Source organism: Desmodus rotundus, chromosome 12 (assembly GCF_022682495.2).
Source record: "Desmodus rotundus isolate HL8 chromosome 12, HLdesRot8A.1, whole genome shotgun sequence".
NCBI classification, from domain to species: Eukaryota; Metazoa; Chordata; class Mammalia; order Chiroptera; family Phyllostomidae; genus Desmodus; species Desmodus rotundus.
Window position 1 is genome coordinate 22,558,736 of NC_071398.1, and position 21,108 is coordinate 22,579,843.

The window sequence follows — 21,108 nt, forward strand, 5'->3', positions numbered from 1 at the left end:
GAACAAAGGGTGGAGAGAAGTTTCTAGAACAAGACTGGCTCCACCCGTTCCTGGGTATGCAACCTAGACAATTTCCTCAACTCTCCAAGCCTCAGTTTCCTTGTCTTACAATGATAAGAATGCCTTGCCCCCAAGCTTTTACGTAAAATGTATGATCAGTTCTTAACCCATGGGGATAACCCAGTCCAGTTTACCTTACAGCCTCTGGGTCTCAGTTTCTTCAGCATGTCACTCATTTTAACATCTGCTTCAAACTTTAGGTTGGATTATCTATCCAAAAGGTTTGGCCAGTGCATGGGACCTATTAAATATTTAATAAATATTAGCTTTCATTATTAAGACTTCATCTCTGCAGCCCTGAGTGGAAACACATATTAATAATTGAATCCAAAGGTAAATAGCAGAAGAAAATCCTGTAGAGCCGTGGTTCTTAATCAGGGCTGATTGTACCTTGGGGACCTTGGCGTTTGGTTGCCATAGAGAGCAATGACCGTGTGAGTTAACCCACACCTGCCAGACCTGTGGTGAGCACCAGCCAGAAAGCACTTCACCAATATTCTGCTTCTCCACACCCCCCTTAACCTGTTTCTACCTCCAGGTGCCCACGCCAGAAAGCTGAGCCCACAACCTCTACCTGGATCTCCCTGTGTATGCGACCGAGGTCGCTTCTGCAGCAGGGGAAGCCCCAAACGTGCGTCAGACAGTCTAACATCCAGGTTTCCACGTGAAAAATCCCTGGAACCTTCCACCACCAATATACGGCTTTGGCATGTCTTGCTTCAGATTCCAAAGTTGTTGAGTTTCTCTGTCACGTTCTCAGCTCCTCAGTAAGTATGGGGAGAACTGGGTCAGGAAGTGTTTATTTTATAATCAACTAAAAAACTCTAGAGTACTTTCAACTTTCCTTTGTGCGGTTTTTATTTTCAAGTAAAGAATTTCATCTATACTGCTATTATTTAAAACTATGTAAATAACAATTTCTGAAAAGCAGTTTTATAACTCTAACCCAGAGTTTTAAAAAATGTTTCCAGGCACAGTATTGGTAAATCACATAAACTGTCTTGTTCCTAAAGGACACATTTGCCGAGATTTGAATGTAAACCTTTATTATTAGTGGTCTGTGGCTGTGTAACAAATGTCTCCCAAAATGAGCAGCTTAGGACGACATGAATGATGTCACAGTGTCTGTGGGTCAGGGATGCAGGTGTGGCATCCTGGTGTCCTTCGGCTCAGTGTCTCTCACAGGGCTGCAGTCCAGGTGTTGGTCAGGCCTGCACTCATCCCAAAGCTGATCTGGGGCCTGTGTGTGTGTGCTGTGTGTGGTGTGAACCTGCTCTCAAGTTCACTTATGTGGGTGTGGCAGGAGAGATCAGATCTTTGCCAGTCTCTGTAAAGCAGCTCACCACGTGGCAGACGGATGGCTTTCCTCAACTTGAGTGAGCAAATGCAGAGGCTGATCTGCCTGAATCCCATTTCTTCTGCAATATTGTAATCTTTAGGAGAGTTGTTCAGTGGGGTCTACATGCCAGGGGCATTATTCATGGCGTGAACAGCAGGAGATGGGGGGCGCTGCGGGAGCCTCAGAGGCTGCCTCTCCTAACCTGTGAGCATAAGTCACGAAGGCCCTTAATCAACACACCACATTACTACGATGCCAGACTAAATAGCTCAAAACATATTGGGTTATTTTTCTGGGCTTATTGTTTAGTTAGCACAAAAATTAAGAATAAAATATACTTGGGGGGTAAAAGGAGGAGGAAGGGAATTACCATAACTCTAATTCCTCCATGTATAAATACTTGTATTTTTGCCTTAGTTCTTAACCAAATATATAAATATTTTTACATGGCTACAGTTATTTTGTATAGTCTTTGGTGCCCCATTTTTTTACACTGAGCATCATATAAAGAATTATCCATGTGTCTAGAGAACTTCGTAATCATCCTTTTAACATACACTAGGTCTTCATTATCCCAAGATCATTTGCTCTTTCAAGGGAGACCTAAAGTCAAAACTGTGTTATAAATGGAGAGGAAACTAGCCACAAATTATAAAAATAAGTTTATTTATCCAAATGTAAGCCATAATAGCAACTTTGCTAAATCTTAGAATAAAAATGAATCAAACACTAATTTTGGAGGAAGGGGAGGGTTCGTTTTTCCTACAAAATTTTATGATAGAATTATAGACCTTGCCCTTCACAATTGACCTGCATATTAGGAACATAAAGATGGTCTCACTGGCAAAAACAATATTCAAGAACTTTATGGACCTTTAACAGTGGCTTTTTCTCTAGCCCTTTAATCCAAATATATTTTTTATCATCATCGTCATCCTCTACCACATTCAGTTATTAACTAGTCTACTTCTGTGAGTTCCTGTGCCTGCTATCAAAGCAGTTCTCTGAAATCCAGCAGTATTGATTTTATGAAAGCCTGCACTTTTGGAAAAAATTTGCAATTCTTCTTTGCAATCAATTGATTGTATTTTCATTGTAATGTTAGATATTCACTACAGTTGATTATCAGTCAGGCAAATCAAAAAGGTATTGATGATGGGTGGGCATAAATTAGAAGTGCTATTAATGAGGAAGAGATGATAAAGGTTGAAAGTTTTATAGGTCTGAATTCATTATTGAAACAGTTTCATATCACGATTGTTTTCTTTGGAATTACTTTTCTCCCTTGGCTGCACACAGTATTTTGATGCTGATATTTCTTCTAATGAATTTCCTGCTGTGGAGGTACAGTGAGGGTGGATGGCAGGCATTCTTGGACAATCAGCACCACACAGGTGCATATATCCCTGCATCCCTTCCTTCTTTTTGGCTAATGTAGTCATAATTGTGCTTGGGTTAGATGTCACTGGGCCCCTCCCTGGCCTCAGGAGAATCTCCTTTGGTTTGACTGGACAATCAGAATGCATTTCCCTTGCAAATGATCACTTCAGAGATGGAATGTGGCACAATGCTGGCCAATGAGGGTGTCCTGAAAGATTTCCCTCATTCTTGAATAGGGACAGAAGAAAGGGACATCCCTATTTCTGCCTCTGGATGTTATCTTCTCACTTTAGAACTGCAGCAGTGATCCTGGAACCATGAATGGAGCCAGAGCAAGAGGAGAGGCCAGTGACCTGAAGCAGAACAGCAGAAAGAGAAGATAAACAAAACCTGAGTCCTTAAATTACTGGCTCTGATAACACTCCAAATCAAGCGTTCTGGTTATGAGAGAGCAACTTTTAATCGTGGTTCATTAACTGGACCTGAGAGCATCCTAGGTGATGGGACGTCTGCACCATTTTAACCTCCGAGAGCAGCAATTCACTCAGCAAGTGTTTCCTGAGCACCTGTCACGTGCCGGACACTGTGTTAAGCTCTAGATATAGGGATGACTAAAACATGGTCCCTGCCTGAAGTCACTAACATTCTGTAGAGTAAAACAGCCATTAAATGAGTAACTCACTTAATGTTTTTAACTCAAGGTAAGTGCTATAAATAGGCATCTAGGATATTAATGAACCATAACAAAGGTTATGGGGAGTGGGAAGGCTTCCTAGAGGAACCTATACTTGCACTGAGTTTTGAGGGACTAGGCTCGGTCTTGACTAGGGCCAGGAGGAATGGGGGAGCAATTTGGTCAGAGGCAAGAGCATGCATGAAGGCCTTTGGGTAGTCCTAAACCACTGTGGTTACAGGGCAAAGAAAGGGTCAAGTGGCAGCAGCTGAGTTTGGAGAGAGACAAGCTTGAGGAGCCAGGTCATATAAACAACAGAGGTCATGTTTAGGTTTTTGGTCTCATTCATCTGTCCCTCATCCTTGTACTGTTCCGTGTTGATCACAAAGGAGACACAGGCTACAACAGGAGACACAGCCCTTGACTTATGGATGGCCATGACAAATCAGCCCCTGGTTACTCCGGACAATTGAAAGATAATCTGGAGTGTCAATGGTTTTATGTTAGAAACATTGTACCTGACCATTTTCTACTAACATGTGCTGTGCTTGATTCTAGTGGGCTTGCTGTTCAGGAAAGGCAAGCTCTTCCAAGGCCAGTTGAACCCCAGGTCTGGAGTGTGGGGTGCTTGGCTGCCAATCTGGAGAGGCAGACTACATGCATTAAAAGACCACCTCCCTGGACCCTCTTGGTTTCCATCATGGGAGCCAGTGTACATACTTGTGAGGGTGCATTTGGCTGCAAGAAATTGTGTAGCAGTTACAAAGTGGCCCCAACCAGAAGGACATTGATTGATTACTGTGACTCAACAGCATCATCAAAGTAAGACCCAGGTTCTCTTCTATTCATCTGTCCTTCTAGCTTTAGTTTGTCAGCAGCGTCTCCATCATGCTCCCCAGTTGGCTCCCTTGATCCTCGGCACCACATCTTTCCATCACAGTTCCAAGGAGAATGCAAGCTCTCTTCTCTTAACCCTCTCTTTTCTGCAGAAAGAAAAATCTTCCCAGAAGCTCCCAGAAGATTTTACCTAACATCTCATTGGCCAGAACTGGCTTACACACTTACCCACTGACCAATTACTGGCAAAGAGAATGGGTTACCTTGATTGACTTGGCAGATGGGGGTTGAAGTTTTGGGGTGGTGCACATTGGTGCCAGACACATGCTCCTATTAACTTCTAAAAGATCCTATTAGAGGAGAAAATCTTTCAATGGATATTCCAGAGTCTGTGCTGCATGAACCCGAATTTGCTAGCAGAATTAGGAATCTTTACCTTGGAAGTCCGTTTTACCTGCCCACGGAAGACATTGTCTCTCCCCAAAGACCTTGAGGCCAGTATCCCTTGTAGAATGCATTTTCAGGTTATCCCCAAATTCCCTTTTCTCCTCTTGCTTTAGCTCTTGCTGCTTTAACAAAGAGATATGTTCTTATTGGGTATGGAGAGTCCCTCCCATCCCAAAGTAATGTCTATCAGTGTCTATAGGAGAAAATTTCTCAGACCAATCACCTCAAAATTGAATGGCCATAGGTATGATTGTCTAACCCTGACGTTGTACACCTGAAACTGATGCAAAATAATTTTGAATGTAAACTATAATTAAACAAAAAATGAATGGGTGTGTTCAGCATGTCTCCCAGCTAATCCATAGAATCTTTATGATTCTGGGTCAAATTAATCTGTACATAAAGAGAAGTTAATTTAGGTGCCCTCTTCATCTAGGGTCTGCCAAATACTCCTAGATGGATTCTCAATATATTACCTGAGTTTAATGAAAATCCATTTACCATTTGTGAGTGTGTGATGTGCTAATAGAGAAACTTCCCTTGGGATGGCAGCAGGGAAGGACATGGAGCTGTGTGTAGGCAGGAACAAGGCAGGTCGAACAAGTCTGTCTTTCTCAGCAGATTATAAATTTCTGAAGGGCAGGACCACATCTTAAGGGGCAGTTTAACGTTGTGATTAAGAGTGGGGTGCCGATTTCACAGCAAGTTCTGTTACTGTGTGATCTTTGAAAAATTGCTTACCCTCTCTGTGTCTCAGCTCATCCCAGTAATGAAGGTTAGGAAAAGCAGCACAAATTTTACAGGGCTATTCCTTCATAGGAAGGATAGTCAGAAACAATTTTATTTACATAAATTATACAAAAATAATCTTAATCTCTTCTGCACACGGAGCTCTTTGGCAGTCTGATTAACCTTCGCAGGACTGTTTTAAAATGCATAAAATATATGTGATGGCAAAGAAAACTGAATTGAAATAACAGTTATCAAAATATTTTTTAGAAACTTTGTGATACAGAACATCTGTGCTCTTTAATATTGTAAGAAGTAAGTTCCAGTGACAGTTCGAATGACTTGGTTAATTTCAAGGATGAGATAAGCATGAACCGTGTTCTGATATTTCTGTAACAACGGTTGTGTCCCGTGAAAACAACTGTGATTCTCTGCAGACGGTGTCACGGGTGCTGCTGTCGCTGCATGTACAATGGAAGGAAATGCTAAATTGCAGGTAGAGGCAAGTCAAAGCAGAGTTGTGATTTTTTCTGGTTTCAGGTTAAGGACTGAATATAGATGGTACCTAAGTATTCTCTTTATGAATAATCCTCTACCTTTGCAAACAAAATTTCAAATAACTGCTTAATAGTCACTCCCACCCTCCAAGGGCACAGGTTGTGAGAAATTTAGTTAGTTTCCTGGATTATTGTAGAAAATCTCATTGGGAAGATACTTCTATCAGCCTGTGGGATGGATTTCCTGAAGCAGATTTCCTTTCCAGGTTCTTGAGTTTGCCGCCGTAAACTTGTAGATCACGAAGACCGCCTTCCGCCAAGCGTTCAGTGCCTGCAGGAGGGACACAGAGCCTCATGTGAGGGCCACTGCGCAGCCTCGAGCACAGAGCAGCAGAGGGCTGTTTGACATCATGCTCTCCCACAGGCGGGCCACCGCCACCTCCACCTAGGGCCAAGGCAGGGTGGTCACCTGGAAGGAGGAGCAGCTTGAGTGCTCACTTTCGACACAGGTGAGCTGCTGCACAGGGTGGGTTTTGAGTGTGTGTTTAGAATGTTCCCCCGAGTGTGGAAGTGAAGAGGAGGTAGGAGTCTGCAGGGAGCAGGGGTATAAGTGGGACAAGCAGGGTTCAGGTGCTGTCACCTACCTGGGGAGATTATAAATTCCTGAAGGGCAGGGACCATATCTTCAGGAGCATTGTGGCATCATGGAACAAGTTGGGGTGCCAGAACTCTGTCACTTGCTATGACTTAACACTTAACTTCTCTCAGCCTCTGTTTCACAACTGTGCAATGGGAATATCAGGAGTGCACTCCTTACAGGGTTGTTGTGAGACTCAGTGAGTTAATATGTGTGAAGTGCTTAGTAAGAATTGAATAACAATGGGCATCGTTTTCCATCTCTTTAACCCAGTGAAGGTTTTTCTGTGCTTGGCACAGCAAAGAAACACAATGATTTCTTAATGATTTTAAATGATGCCAAAAACTGAAGAAAGTTCAACAGTCAAGTTAACTACCTGTAGTACAACAATTGGGTCAGATTTGTGCTCTGGAGCCGTGGGCAGGACAGTGGCTGTTGGGGCAGGTTGCCTGGGTTCAAACCCAGGGTCCATCGCTTAGGAATTGTGATGAAATTAGGGAAGTATTAGCCTTTCCCTACCTTCCTGGTAAAATAGAGAAAATAACAGCATCCATCTCATAGGCTTTCTATGATAATTAAATATAATCCATATTAAGTTTTTAGTGCAGTACCTGCAAAATATTATTTGTTCCCAGTTATTTTATATTTACTCTGCAGCATTCTCTGTTCTAAGCACTTCACTGGCATTATCTCATGTAATCTTTACCTCACATCCAAGAGGCAGGCATTAACATTACTCCCATTTTCCAGATGGGGAAACTAAGGTCTGATATGATTACCCAGCTGTGGTGGAGCCAGCTGGCACACAGGCGTGAAGCATCCATTACACTGTGTCCAGCTGCATGGTAGGGCTATTTTTAGTGGTGGTAGAGGTGTAGAAAGCATCAGGAATGAAGGGAAAGGTAAAAAGAAAAAGATTAGGAGGCAATTTATTAAAAGAGGAGTTTGGGGGCTTGAAAGGGGAAGGAAATAAATTAGCCTTGTGTTTTCATCTGAAGAAATGGAGGTCAAGGTTAAGATTCTTGCCAAAGCACGTGCTGGAACTCAGAGGTAAATGAAGGCTGCAGTGCAGTTCTGTCAGCCTCTAGACCCCACAGCATCCTCACCTAGTCCATCTCTCTCTCTCTCTCTCTCTCTCTCTCACACACACACACACACACACACACACACACACACACAGCAGTGAGGAATAGACCTCGTCCGTCTCTCTGATTTTTATTTTAAGCATTTGATCGTAGTTCCAAGTACCTAGCCCATGCAGAGATGAGATGGGCTATGACTTTTGGGGGTATCATTCATTTTATTTCTGCTAGGTCAACAAAACATGCTTTGTTGCCTAGAGGCACTAAGTCAGGCTGGATAAATCCTCTGTTACTATAAATATTCTTTTGATTTATGAAAAAATAACAAATGTATGTTGATTTTGATGAGCGAAGCTACAAAATGAGTACATGGCATGGGTCCTTTTTTTCCAATGTGCATTTCAGGGTGGCCTTTAGATATGAGCACCAGATAAGGCATTTGAAATAATGGGAATGGTAATAATGAGAGAGATGCAATAACATGACTGTTTACTGAGTGCCTACCTTGTGGTAGGGATTTTACTGGGAACTTTCTATTCATTATACTGTTTAATTTTCTCAAAAAGTAGTATGAGAACAGATTTCTGATTAAAGGTATTAGATTAGGCACATGCATTTATAGCCACTTTCTCCTAAAAGCTCATTAAGATAACAAAAGCAGTATCTTATATTTTGTTTTACTAAATAAATATATCAGGACAAAGAAAACAGAAGAAAAGATTATAGAAAGAAGGTTGTGGAATCTGAAAAGTAAAAGAATCACATGTGCTATAGCTTCTGGGATTAGGATTGGCTCAAGTGGCAGAACACCCAACTTAATAGTGGTTTAAACACATGGAGTTGGTTTTTCCCATATAATCAATGAATTGGGGACCACAGACTAGTCATGAGAGTTCCATGAAGTTGTCAGGGATATAGCCTCTTTGTAGTTTTCTTCACTTCTCTGGAAATGACCCTCATCTCATGGCCCAACAAGGCTGCTTGAGCTCCATACATCACATCTATTTTCCAGCTGGCAGTAAAGAGTAAAGGTGGGTGAAGACAGACATGCACCTCAACTTAAAGATGCTTCTCTTTTAGGTGTTTATGACAAGTCTTTCACCCAAAATATCAGTCTCTGTTAGGGATAGACATGATCTAAATTTAGTAAGCTCTTTTAATATCTATCTTTATGATTAACCAGACCATGTGAACTGACATTTATTAAACAAGTGCTGTACTTGAAATTTCCCTCACTTTGGAGTCTGAAACACTCAACACTATGCTAAGCACTTCCTAAGGATGCTAGCTCTGGGATTAACTGTGGGAATAACCATAACCTTGTAATTTACTTCCTTAGTCTCGTGTCCTTGTCAGCATGATGGAGGAGGTGGAGCCTTCTCCAGTCAGTAGCTGAGGTGGAATGTGATGCTATGTATAAACCTGGGGCAGGTCCCTAGGAGTATAGCGCATTGGCAAAGTGCTTACTCTGATGGTTCTTACAGACAAGGAGGAGGCAGAGACACACACCCAGATAATTTCAATACTGCGTACTAAATGCTATGGTAGAGGCAAGTACGTATTCTACCTATAAGAACACAAAAGGAGGGTGTTACTAATGATGGTAATTAGTTATTGCTTCTTAAAACACCAATATTTATGCTCTCACAGTTTCAGAGGGCCATGAACTCAGGAAAGGCCTAGCAGAATGGTCCTGGTTCAGGGTCTGTCTTGAAGGTCCATCAAGATGTCAGTCAAGACTGCAGGCACCAGAAGGTTCCATCAGGGCTGGGGGATCTGTTATCTCTTCGACAGAGAGGGGTTGAGAATACCCACCTTAGGGAGTCTCACACAGGTGTATACGATAAGGGTCACACGAAGCTTTGTATAATTACGTGTATGCTTTGAAAACATCTAAAATCTGAATGTGCTTCATGGTAGAATTTTAAAGTTCTTATAGTCAAGACCTAATCACCACCAACAACAGTGATAATAGCTAACATTTAATGATACAACAACAATAATAATAGCTAGCATTTAATTATATGACCCTTAATAATAATAGCTGGCTTTGTAGAAACAGACTCATAGATGCAGAGAATAAACTGATGGTCACCAGATGGGAGGGAGCTTGGGGGGCTGAGTGAGAAAGGTGAAGGGATTAAGAAGTACAAATTGGTAATTACAGAATAGTTACAGGGATGCATATATAGTACAGCATAGGGAATGTAGCCAATAATATTGTAATAATTATGTATGGGGGGACCGGTGGCAGTTTGGAATATCAGGGATCGCTTTGTAAATTATATCATTGTCTAACCACTGTGCTGTATGCTTGAAACTAATATGAAATAATGTGGAATGTCAACTGCAACAGAAAGATAATAGCTAGCTTTGTGCCTGGCACTGTGCTGAATGTGTTTTAGGCATCCCTTCTTTTTCCCTTTCTTTTCTTTGTGCCCCTCCGCCCCCTTCTGGAACATTTACATGTGTACATCTGACAGGTTGTGGGGTGAATATTGGACTCCGGGTCCTGGAGTCTTTGGAAGAATCCGTTTGCAAGATAGTGACAGCTGTGGATCAGAGTGATGTCATGGAAGCTTTGTCTGCCAAGTACGACACTCTGAATGAGTGGTGGGGGACTGGACTCCTCACCACACGTTTCAAGTGTCTGGGGGAGGCTGGCCTGCCCCGTGGAGGTGGGTTCTTCTCCCTGCAGGGGAGAAAGTAGCCTGGAATGAAGTCAGGCTGAAGAAAGAATTTTGTGAATGTTGGCAAGTTAGCAACTATACACTAAAACTACACTAAGGCTTGAGGCCTTGAAATGTGAATTAGGGAAATGAAATTTCCAAACTTAAGTGTCAGATTTCCAGAAGTCACCACAATGGATGTGCTGAGTTCACCAGGCGAGAGTGCCTCCTTGTGGCCCACGAGAAAATGAGCACTGCTATTCAGGCCCCTGGGACTTCCCTAAGACAAAAATCACTCTCTCCCAATGCTTCAGGGAATCCGCTTCTCTCTCTTTACAGCAAATGTGGCAGAGGGTTAACAATGATTGCATCTAGGTCTGTGTCGGGGGTGGGGTAATGTGAGTATCCATTGCATTGTTCTCTCATTTTTCTGGATGATTGAAATACATCTTTTATAATAAAACATGTTGGAAAAAATGGATCATCAGAAAATAAATAAAAGTAGAACAGGCATAATAGCATGGAAAATAAAAGAGTATTTTAGGTGGAATCTATTTAGCTTTATAAAAAATTCACTTCTTTGACCTCATTTTTCTCGCTTTCCCATGGAGGAGTGAGGACCCCCGCACATCCATTGGAGCACGGGCACGGGGCCCCTTCTCTGGAAAGGCAGCGCCCAGAGCAGCTGGTTGAGAGGATGAGGTTGGTGCAGTACCCTTGTTCGGATTCTAATCTCAGCTCCCACTGGGTTTTCCTTGCCATGTGACCTGGGCACATTAAATTCCTTGTGCCCCAGTTCTGTCATCTGTAAAAACTGGGTTGATAATAATGGAATAAGTGAAGTTAAGTGGCTGGGCCACTGTCACACACATTGCCTGTGTTTGTTTCCATAGGCACCAAAATTAACACGAAACCCTCCCACTGAAACTCTCCCCTGTCTCTTCATACCTGTATGTCTTGGTTCAAACTTCTCTTAGAAGCCTCAATCCATTCATCTGTGTTTGTCTGATAATTGACTGACATCTAGATAGAGGGGGTGTTTTGTTTTTCTTGGTGTTTCTCAGAGAGATAGCATAATTTTTTTCACTTATTGTGTGTTTGAGTGAGTAACTGAAATATAAACACAGCTTCCTGTGTAGGTCCCGTCGACCAGGAGAGAGTTTTCCCTAAGAATGCTGTTCGGTATTCTTCCTTATTGTTACCTCCCATTGGAACTTTATTGGAAGAGTCGGGAAGCACCCCAGGTTTCCTTGGCATATTGAGTTTGGCACCAAACCACAAGGCTTAATTTCCCAAGGAACAGTGACCTAAGTTTAAGTAGGTTTTGCAGAATTGTTGGGGTGTTTGTGTGTATGAAGGGGAGGGAAGGGACCATCACCGTGGTGATGATAATGAACTAAAGAAACGTGGCTCCAGGCCTGTTACACTGCAACTGGAGCCCACTCCATGGGTGAGGCCAAACTGCTTTCAGCAAGACCCGATCAATCTTACATTCAACAATCGTCAGCTATTGCAGAAGTGATCAAAAAGAGAAGGCGTTTTAAATGTAGAAATCCTTGTCAAGAATTAGGCTTTAGTCTTTTTTTCTTTATTTTTTGTTGCTTGCACTATTACAGTTGTCCCTACTTTTCCCTCCTTTCCCCACCTCCACCCAGCCCCTGTTGCAAGTTCTAAGGCTTTAGTCTTTTAAAAACACGGGCTGATAGGGCCATCTGGTGTGCACTTGCATAACCACAGTGAATTTTTTCCTTTAGCCTCCTCACCAGCAGCCAGTGTGATTCAGTTGGCTTTACAAAAACAAACCATTCTTTAGTCTTCTTTAGAGGTACATGTTAAAGACCTTGGCTCATTCCCAAACTTAAGGCTTCTCAAACCCATAGTAATCTTACAAGCTAAACAGGGCTTGCTGTCTAATAGATCCTTGTAAGATCAAAGTCAAAGCCACGTGCACGTTAAAGTCCAAGGGGCGCTGAAACCATAATTAGAAGTAATACAGTGGCTTCTATATAAGTAAATAGAAGAAGCCAGTAAAAAGAGAGCAGAAAAATGTAGCCCATGAGCAGGGAGGAGGGGAGCAAGCGACCCATGAGGCCCACGAAGCCCACGAGGGGGGAAAAAAACCCAGCGTGGCCTTGGGCTCCCTCAGGCCCTGATAACATTCTAGTTCATGTGCACCCTGATTGAAACTTTTGAACGAGGCTCTCTTGCTTGCAGTCAAACAAGCCGGACTAAAACAGTATCTGTTTGTGAAACATAAATCCTAAAATCTGGCATGCCTTCTCTCCTGAGTCCCCATATACCCGCATGTCTTATTTCTTTAACTTTCTGATAGAGGGCCCAGACAAAGTGTAGGGAGAGAGGAATCCAGTGAGGTCACTGCAAACATTTGGGGCCACTGTTGGTGTCTGGGCCACCCAGCCAGACTTCTGTCAGGTCATGTCTCATCTGCGGCCGGACCAGGACTTGGAGAGGCAGGTGCTCTCAGACAATGCCGCAGAGCTTGGCAATCAGAACCAGCAGTATCTGAGTACCACCTTGGGAATCTTGGCCCAAAACGGGCCTTAAATAAATCTCAGTGTTTGATTCACAAGTTAGTAATTTTCTTGCTGTCCCTGTAGACAGTGGTTCTTAACTAGGGGAACACTTGTCGATCTGGAGACATCTTTGGTTGTCACAGCTGTGAGAAGGGAGGCATACTGGCAGCTGGTGGGTAGAGGCCAGAGATACTGTGAAATGTCCTACATCGCACAGGAAAACCCCCTAGAACAAAGAATTACCTGGACCCAAATGTCACTAGTGCTGAGGTTAAGGAATCAACTGTTTCAGTCCTGCTTGTTTGACTGCAGGCATCAGAGACTCATTCAAAAGTTTTGATCAGGGTGCACATGCACTAAATTAGAATGTTATCAGGGCCTGAAGGAGCCCAAGGCCAGGCTGTTTTTTTTTTTTTTCTTCTAGTGTCCGTGGCAGGAGAAGCATAGAGGGAATATTGTTAAAGCTGTGGGAAGAGCAGAGGGTTGGCTCAAAAGTTGAGAATTCTACCAAGGGGATCGCTACCCAGTTTGGGGAAGATGCTGTACTATAACTATCTTTGTGCCAAGTCACAGGCAACAACTGCCAGCAGAGGCCCTGGGGAGGGCAACCCAAGATGAAAATCTAAGCAGTCCGTCCCCGAGAAACTGAGCAGAGGCAGAGATAATGATTAGGAAAACTGAGGCTGATTGTTTTGACTTCATTCACCAACTCCCTTAGCATTTGGGAACTTTGTGTCCTCATATCCTGTTCATATCTACCAAAGGAATAAATTGGCTTGAGTGACAGGGGCAAGGGGGTTAAACTGAGGTGAAGAGAAGAGCAGCAAATTAATGGTAGCTTATTTAAATACACATGGATTTGGAAAGAGTGATGTTTCTTTTTTTTTCTTTTTAAATTGCTATTGTTACTCAATTACAGTTGTATGCCTTTTCTCCCTATCCCTCCACCCCACCCCAGCCGAACCCACCTCCCTCCCCCACCTCTATCCTTCCCCTTGATTTTGTCCATGTGTCCTTTATAGTAGTTCCTGTAATCCCCTCTCCTCACTGAAGAGTGATGTTTCGATAGGTCTGAGAGGGGATGGCTGGCCTATTAAAATGAAAACATTCTTTCACCAAGTTACCGTAGTTAGCTTTTGGTTTTTCAAAGTAAAGTGAGTCTCTCCCCTAAAGAGCATGCAGAGCAAGAATCGCAAACAATATCAGTTTCAGGACTTGGAGAAAACAAAAAGCAATGCTGCCTCCCACTCCCCACCTTTAAAATATGTAGTTCTCTTGAAGGAAGCTTGCATTCTTCTGAGACCTAGGACAGAGAAATCAGTCAGTAGATTTCCTGGTAATGCTGAGCTGGGGAGCAAGTTCCAAGGAAGAAAAGTTGAAGACATGCTTCTGGTTTTTGGCACAGGACACTATAGGGTACTTTTAGGTCCTCCAGGAGGACTTCAGAGCATCCATTCTGTAAATGTGGAATTTTGCTTCAAACTAGATTGATTTGCAGAGGGCCAAACCTAATGAATCACACATATTCAATCATTGTTCATTCACTTCATTTAATTAATTTGTTGGTTTAGGCAGTACTAGTGATAGAAAGAAGCATAAAATATGCTCTGTCAATTTAGTCAGGGGTATGCAGGTAAATAAATAACTGTTAAACTTTAGCCCTTTATTATCAACAGAACCAAGATGTGGCTGTGACTTCTGCCAAGACTGGTTACTCAGGTGGGGGAATTTGCATTTTTAACCATCTCCAAGTTTTCTAACATTGTGTTTGATACACAGAAAAGTTTGTGAATCGGCCTGGGTGATGGAGGACTCTGGAAGCTTTCTTAGCAGGAATGTTCACTCTGTACAATGTCCTAAAACAAGAGCAAGTTAGAGCCCAGGATATCAGAATCCACACAGCCTTTCTTTCTACTCAGCTAGTCTGGCTGGGCCGAGACTACATTTCCCAGAATGCCCATTTGCAAAAGCTCCTTCAGGATTGGTCAGAATAAAGCGGACGTGATTACGGGTCGCCCAGCAACGGGGGCGGTCCTGGGCTGTGCTTGGACGTCAACGCTCCATCCCCGCAGCCAGGAGGATAATGAAGATCAGAGCCACCTTCACGGTCATAAAACGTCATCAGATCTTACCAGCAGCCAAGCGGTTGTGCAACCTCCTCGGCTCCTACACCACCGTTCTCGGGCCCCGCCCCTTTTACGCTAGCAGCGAAGCTACGGAAACTGGATTACAGCTACCGAATCGATTGAGCGGCTCTGGGAGACGTAGTACGCAGGCGCGAGCGGTTTCGGGTCGGGACGCGCGCGGTGCTCGGTTGAAGCGGGAGTAAGTGCTTGGGCGCGAGGCCCGGCGGCGGGCGGTTAACTGAGCAAGTGACCCAGCGTCTCTTCTGCTGCCATGGCAGCCTTGCGATATGCGGGCCTGGACGACACGGACAGCGAGGACGAGCTGCCCCTGGGCTGGGAGCAGAGAACCACCAAGGACGGCTGGGTTTACTATGCCAAGTAAGAGGGCCGCAGGGGGGCCACCAGGCCTGGGACACACCTGGAGTGGGACGCACCTGGAACCTGACGGCCTCACGTGCCTGGGACACTGCACTACTCTCGAATGCCACCTGCGCGGGGCGGGGCGCGGACCCGCGTTCCAGCTTGGAGAGGGCGGGCGAAGTGGCAGTGATGTTAAAGACCTTCCAGGGTCCCGAGGAGGGACCAGTCTCCTCTCTGGGGCCTGGGTCCAGCCTTGGTCACTTGGCAGCTGTCAGGCACGCCCTCTGCTGCTCAGAAGGCAGCGCTGCACAGTGCAATGATGGCACACCGGCCTTGTCCCTTCCTCCTCAAAGAACAGAAAGAAAAAAAAGCAAATACCCAGCCACCTCCTCGGGGTTCTGGGGTGGGGACCTAAGAGTGTGTATTTTTATCAGATGTCCTAATATAGCTATGTGTATTTGTATGCAAATGTGCGTGTACATATTCTATTGCTAATCATTATAGTTTTTCTGGGAAAATTTTAGATACACTAGCAGGCCCCTTCTTCCTACATTTATTGTGTGACCTAGCGCCATTGAAAGGACTCTCAGTCACAGTTTTCTCATCTGTAAAATGGGTTTATATGAGCGTTTTAGCTCAGCAGTGTACATAAAGCACTGAGCTCAGATTGAATAAGTACTCTAGGCTTAATAACGGTGTTTCCTGCTGTCTCTGCACCTCCTTAGGCCTGATATCAGAATCACCTGGGGACTTCTGAAAGTACAGGTTTCAGGTTTTCACAAAGACCTCAGATAGCACACACCTAACATGGGAAATCTGCATTTGTTAAGCTTTCCAGTTGATTCAGGTTATGACTTGGCTTTGAGAAACATGGATGTAAAGCAGCGATTTTGCAACATCTAATAAACTTAAGAAATATCTTTTCCTTGGTTCTACCTCCAGATATTCTTATTTAACTGGTTTGCCCCTCCTCCCTATTGGTATGTTGCAAACTCTTCCCAGGTGATTCCAGTCTACCCAAGGTTGTGAACTGCTGCTGTCTTTGGTGGCTTGGTAGAAAGAGCAACAGCAAAATACGACCTCTCTGAGTTCATTCATTCAGAACACTGGGATCTTTTGTGTGCCAGGCTGTCTGCTGGGCCCTGGTTGTACTGAGATAAAGGAGATACAGTTGTCACCCTTAATGAGTGCCCAGTCTCACCGAGCAGAGTGACCCAGTGAGGGAGTCCTGGTGCAGGGAGTGTAATGAGCAGCAGTCTGTCTAGCAACTCTATCGGGTCACCTCACAGCTCAGGTGAGGCGACCTGGTAGAGCTGGCACCTGAGCTGTGCCCTAGGGCACAAGGAGAAGTGGGTGGGTGGGGGCAGGAGGGCAGCCCAGGTAGAGGGAACAAAATAGAGCCACCCGTGGCCTCTGTGGTGATGCAGGAATGTGAAGATCCAGGTGGAGTGGGGAGGGCCTAGCTTATGGAGGCCCTTCTGTGTCTCATGGAGGAACCAGGACTCTGTCCTCAAGGACCCAGGGCCACTGAAGGATTGGGGCCCAGGAGTGATGTTGGGTTTGTGTATTTAGAAAGATGATTTCTTCTCTGGAGAACTGAGGGCACAATTCTAGAAGCAAGGGGTCATTGGACTGTTGCGGGGCTCCAGGCAGCTCTTAGACGGGCACTTGGTGTCCCCTCTGCCTTTTCCTGAAGGTCCCTTTCATCCCTCAGAGCTGGGTTTAAATGCACTGCCCAAGGGACCTTCCCCTTTTATCCCATCCCTGCACCCCTCCCAGCACTTTGCATCTGCTGGTACTTGGCATTGTCCATGGTCACCCAGTCTTATTCCTACTGGTCCCTGATCGCTCTGTCTCCCTGCCTAGATTGTAAATTTCTAGAGGGCAGGAGTTTTTCTTGTTCACCTCTGCATCCCCAGTGCATGGAAGGAGTGAATTAATTCATCTAGTGAAGGTTCACGATGGGCCTCTGTGGGGAGGTGGTGTCCTGGGGATGAAAAGATGCACATAGCCCCCTTCCTGCTTCCGGGGCCCTTCCTCCACTCCTCTGTGTGGGTCCTGTCCTTGTTCTGGCCACTTACCGCAGAGGCTTCCTGGCCTCCCCTCAGGTTTGCCTGGGGCCTGGGGGTGGGTCTGCAGGCTCCCTAGCATGTGCTCACGCTGCCTTTCCCCGTGCCATTTCCTGTGTCAGGTGGCCTCTCCCACCTGCTTCCTGCCTACATGGCATCCAGTCTGGACCTGGGGCTTTTGTTTCACGAAGTAACATCTGCACACACCAGTCAGTTCCTCTAAGAGCTCCCAGGGAGTCCATGGCTAGGAGACTCGGTGACACACACATGTTCTCTGCAAAGCCACCCCCCAGCCTCTACCATTGTTTTAGGTCTCATACTGGCCTGTCTGCCCCCTATGTTTATACTGACTATGGTGACAGGGCTTGGCTGGCTCCCAGCTGAGGGGGTCCTTTCTCCAGAACTTCTTTCCAGTCCTTTGTTTTTTGGCTCTTAGGGCTGAAGGATGCCCCTGACCAACCCTAACCCTGGATTCCCATTAGTCCCTTTGATTTCTCCTGACCTGCAAGCATCCTGGCCCTTCTTTTCCCTCCCAACTTTGGATGTGTCACTTGTCTTTCTCTTGGGGTTTGGGAACCTTCATGAATGGGCTGTCAGAAGACAACCTTTTGAGCAGTTCCTGTTTCCAGATTGTCTTCCTCCCATGGCAACAGGGCCATGCCCAAGGACAGAGGCTGTGGCCCTGGGGGAGCCTGGGCTCTGGTGGAGCCCCCTTCAGCCTCGCCCTCTTCTCTTGTGTGAGCTCTGTGGGCTCCATGTTCTTCCGCACCTGCCCCACGGTGCACTCATGGACCTCAAGGCACATATGTCATATGTCCCAGGACCACCAGTCTTGGCTCCCAGGGAGAGGATGCTTCTCTGCCACTGAGGGCAGACCTGTCACCAGAGAGAGCTGACAGGCCTTTCTCCCCTACTGCTGCCTAAAGCAGGAGAGGGGGACAGAAGGATGAGATCTCGGGGGCTGTTGCTGCAGTCACCTGGGCCTCCCCAGACGGGCCACCCAGCCCCCCTTTTCTTCTGAAGCCCTCCTGGCAGCCGGAGGGTCCAATTGGCCTTGCCATGTGGGGAGACGGGTCCCTCGTCCTAGGGCTAGCTCTCCTCACAGGCGGCTCTGGGTCTCCCAGTTAAGAGAAACTATGCTGACAAAAGGAAAAAAAAAACAAAACCCCAACAACTTAGAAAAGCATACTTGAAAATGAAATGCATATAATATGGTGTGAATTTAATTTTGATCCCTTTGGCTTAAATTAAGATCACTGTTAATTATCTTTTTAAATGACAAAAGCTTATTGAAAGAAAAAAAATAAAAGAGGACTTCTACTTTAGGGAGAATAAGATAACACTTTGGGGACATGTGTCGTAATTTTCTGTTCATTAAAAAGTCATTTTAGGTTACAGTTAAAAAGAACACCTTTTAATTAATTTTTATATATAAGTATTAATTTAAAATAATACTTTTATGTGAAAGGCATGATTCTTCTTCACACATTAACTCGTTCAGTTCTCTTTAACCCCAAGAAGTGGGTGCTATTATCCTCATTTTTACTGATGGGGAAACTGAGGCACAGGGAGGCTAAACAACCTCCAAGGGCAGTGGCTGGTGAGTGGGAGAGCCGGAAAACATGGGCTCCAGAACCCGTGCACCCGAATTACACTCTCTTCACCTCAGTTAAGGCCGGGGTCCTCCCACGGGGTCACTGTGTACTACAGGGGACGGGGTCACTGTGTGCTACAGGGGACAGTTGGCAGTGTCTGGAGACACCTTCCGTTGCCACAACTACAGGGGGTGGTGCATTGGCATCTGGTGGGGGGAGACCAGGGAAGCTTCTGGTGATCCCACAGTGCACGGGCCCCACTGCAAAGACCCACGTGGCCGGAGCATGAGCACACGAGACCCTGGCTTAGGCGTTTCCTGTCAAATGAAGGATGTGGCACGACAGTGTTTTTTAATATTTTATTTTTATTTTTAAAATTACTTTCCAGCATAGGAAACAATGTTCTGAGTGTTTCAGCTTCCTGGGAAAGCAAGTATTGATTCCACCCGCTTCCATCGCGTCCTACTGTCGGTCAGGCTTGGGGCTGGGTGTCACAGGCCAGGGGCGACCTTAACTCGCCACACCCCTGCTGTAGAGTGTCCACGTTGCACTTTGGGGGCCACTTGGCAGATTCTTGAGGGCAGGTGTTTCGGAGCTGGGTCCTGAGCTCATTGGATGTGTGTCTGTAGGATGACCACCACTGTCAAGGTCAGGCAAAGGAACATGTGACCACAGCTGTAGTTTACCTGAAGACATGTGAGGCCTGGCCAAGCCAGCGGCAGGAGGGTTTTATATCGTTGTGTTTGGTTGTCTGACTGCTGTTCCCTTAGTCTGCAGGAGCAGGAGTCGGGTCAGTGAGGGGCAGGCTAGCCTTCTTGGGGGGGTCAGGGCTTCCTTTTGTGCAAGTAGGTTTCGATGGTGGTTACGCACAAGTGGGAGGTGGGCCTTGCTACTGATATCCTTCGCTTATATGACAATTTAATCAGTCAGCAGTCACTGCTACAGGCACGGTGTCCCCTGGCTATGGCATGTGGCCAGGAGACGGGCCGACTGAGCACAGGCAGTGCAGGGGCTCAGCCTCTTGCCTTCGTGTCCGGTGTCCATGCTGCCCCTGCACTGGTCACGGGGGTTTACAGATGGGCTGGGAGCCAGCAGCTCCTGGAAGAGACATTGCTTTTGACTTGTACAATTTTACAGCAAGTTTATGCTCTCCACATTTATTTTTTTCAAAATAATTGATACGGAAGAAATAGTCAAATTTTATCATCTAGATGTGATTCAGTATTTTCTACTTTGGTTGGGTATGTGAACTTTTAGGAAATCGTCCCTCCCCTTTGAATGACTCCTGAAACATCTGGCTGTTTCCCTGATTAAGTAATTTTATGTTTTTCTTGATCCTTTCTCACCTGTTGACAGATGTCTCTAGTCTGTTTTTGGCCTATGATTTTAATTATAACTTTGTGTGCTCTTCTGAGATGAAATGCTACATTTGATACACGAATCAGACTAGTTTATACATTTGATTTGTTCAAAATAATATATATAATAGCTAGCACTTCTGAGGGCTTCTTGTATGCCAGGTGCTGTGTTCAAATCTTTGTGTACAATATCCTCCTAATGTTCCCCTGAGATCAGTGCTAGGATTAGTTCCATTTTGCTGATGAGGAAGTTGAGGCCCTGAGTTGAGTAACCTCACCAAAGGTACACAGCTAGTGACCTACGGGGCTGTCTTCCTGCTTTCTTAATTACCTGTCTGGAGCAATTAGGAATCAGTAGTTAAAAACACATTTTGAAATTATATCTGTGGAAAGAATAAACATTTAAGAAGATTATAGTTATATCTAAGTGATATGTAAATATCAGCATTATGAATTAGACTGAAGTTTGTCAATCTATCCTGGAATAAAATAAAACAAATGTAAAACAAAACACTGCTCTAGGTTGTTTTAAAAAGATTTTTATTTATTTATATTTAGAGAGGGGGGGAATGAGGGAGAGAGACATTGATGTGTGACTGAAACATTGATTGGTTGCCTCTTGCACGCCCCCAACTGGCGGCCTGGCCGGCAACCCAGGCATGTGCCCTGACTGGCAACCCAGGCATGTACCCTGACTGGGAATCCAACCTCAGGAC

General features: G+C 45.0%; 1 protein-coding gene across 3 annotated transcripts in view; it reads left to right on the forward strand.

The window, feature by feature from the left end:
- The first annotated feature begins 14,943 nt into the window (after nt 1-14,943).
- The window catches only part of WWOX (WW domain containing oxidoreductase), an 897,629-nt gene continuing 891,464 nt past the window's right edge, over nt 14,944-21,108 (forward strand). For all 3 annotated transcript variants that reach the window (XM_053915333.1, XM_053915335.1, XM_053915334.2), the window contains exon 1: nt 14,944-15,388. In XM_053915333.1, the coding sequence (XP_053771308.1) occupies nt 15,282-15,388 (107 nt within the window). In that variant the 5' untranslated portion in view covers nt 14,944-15,281. The remainder of the gene's footprint in view (nt 15,389-21,108) is intronic.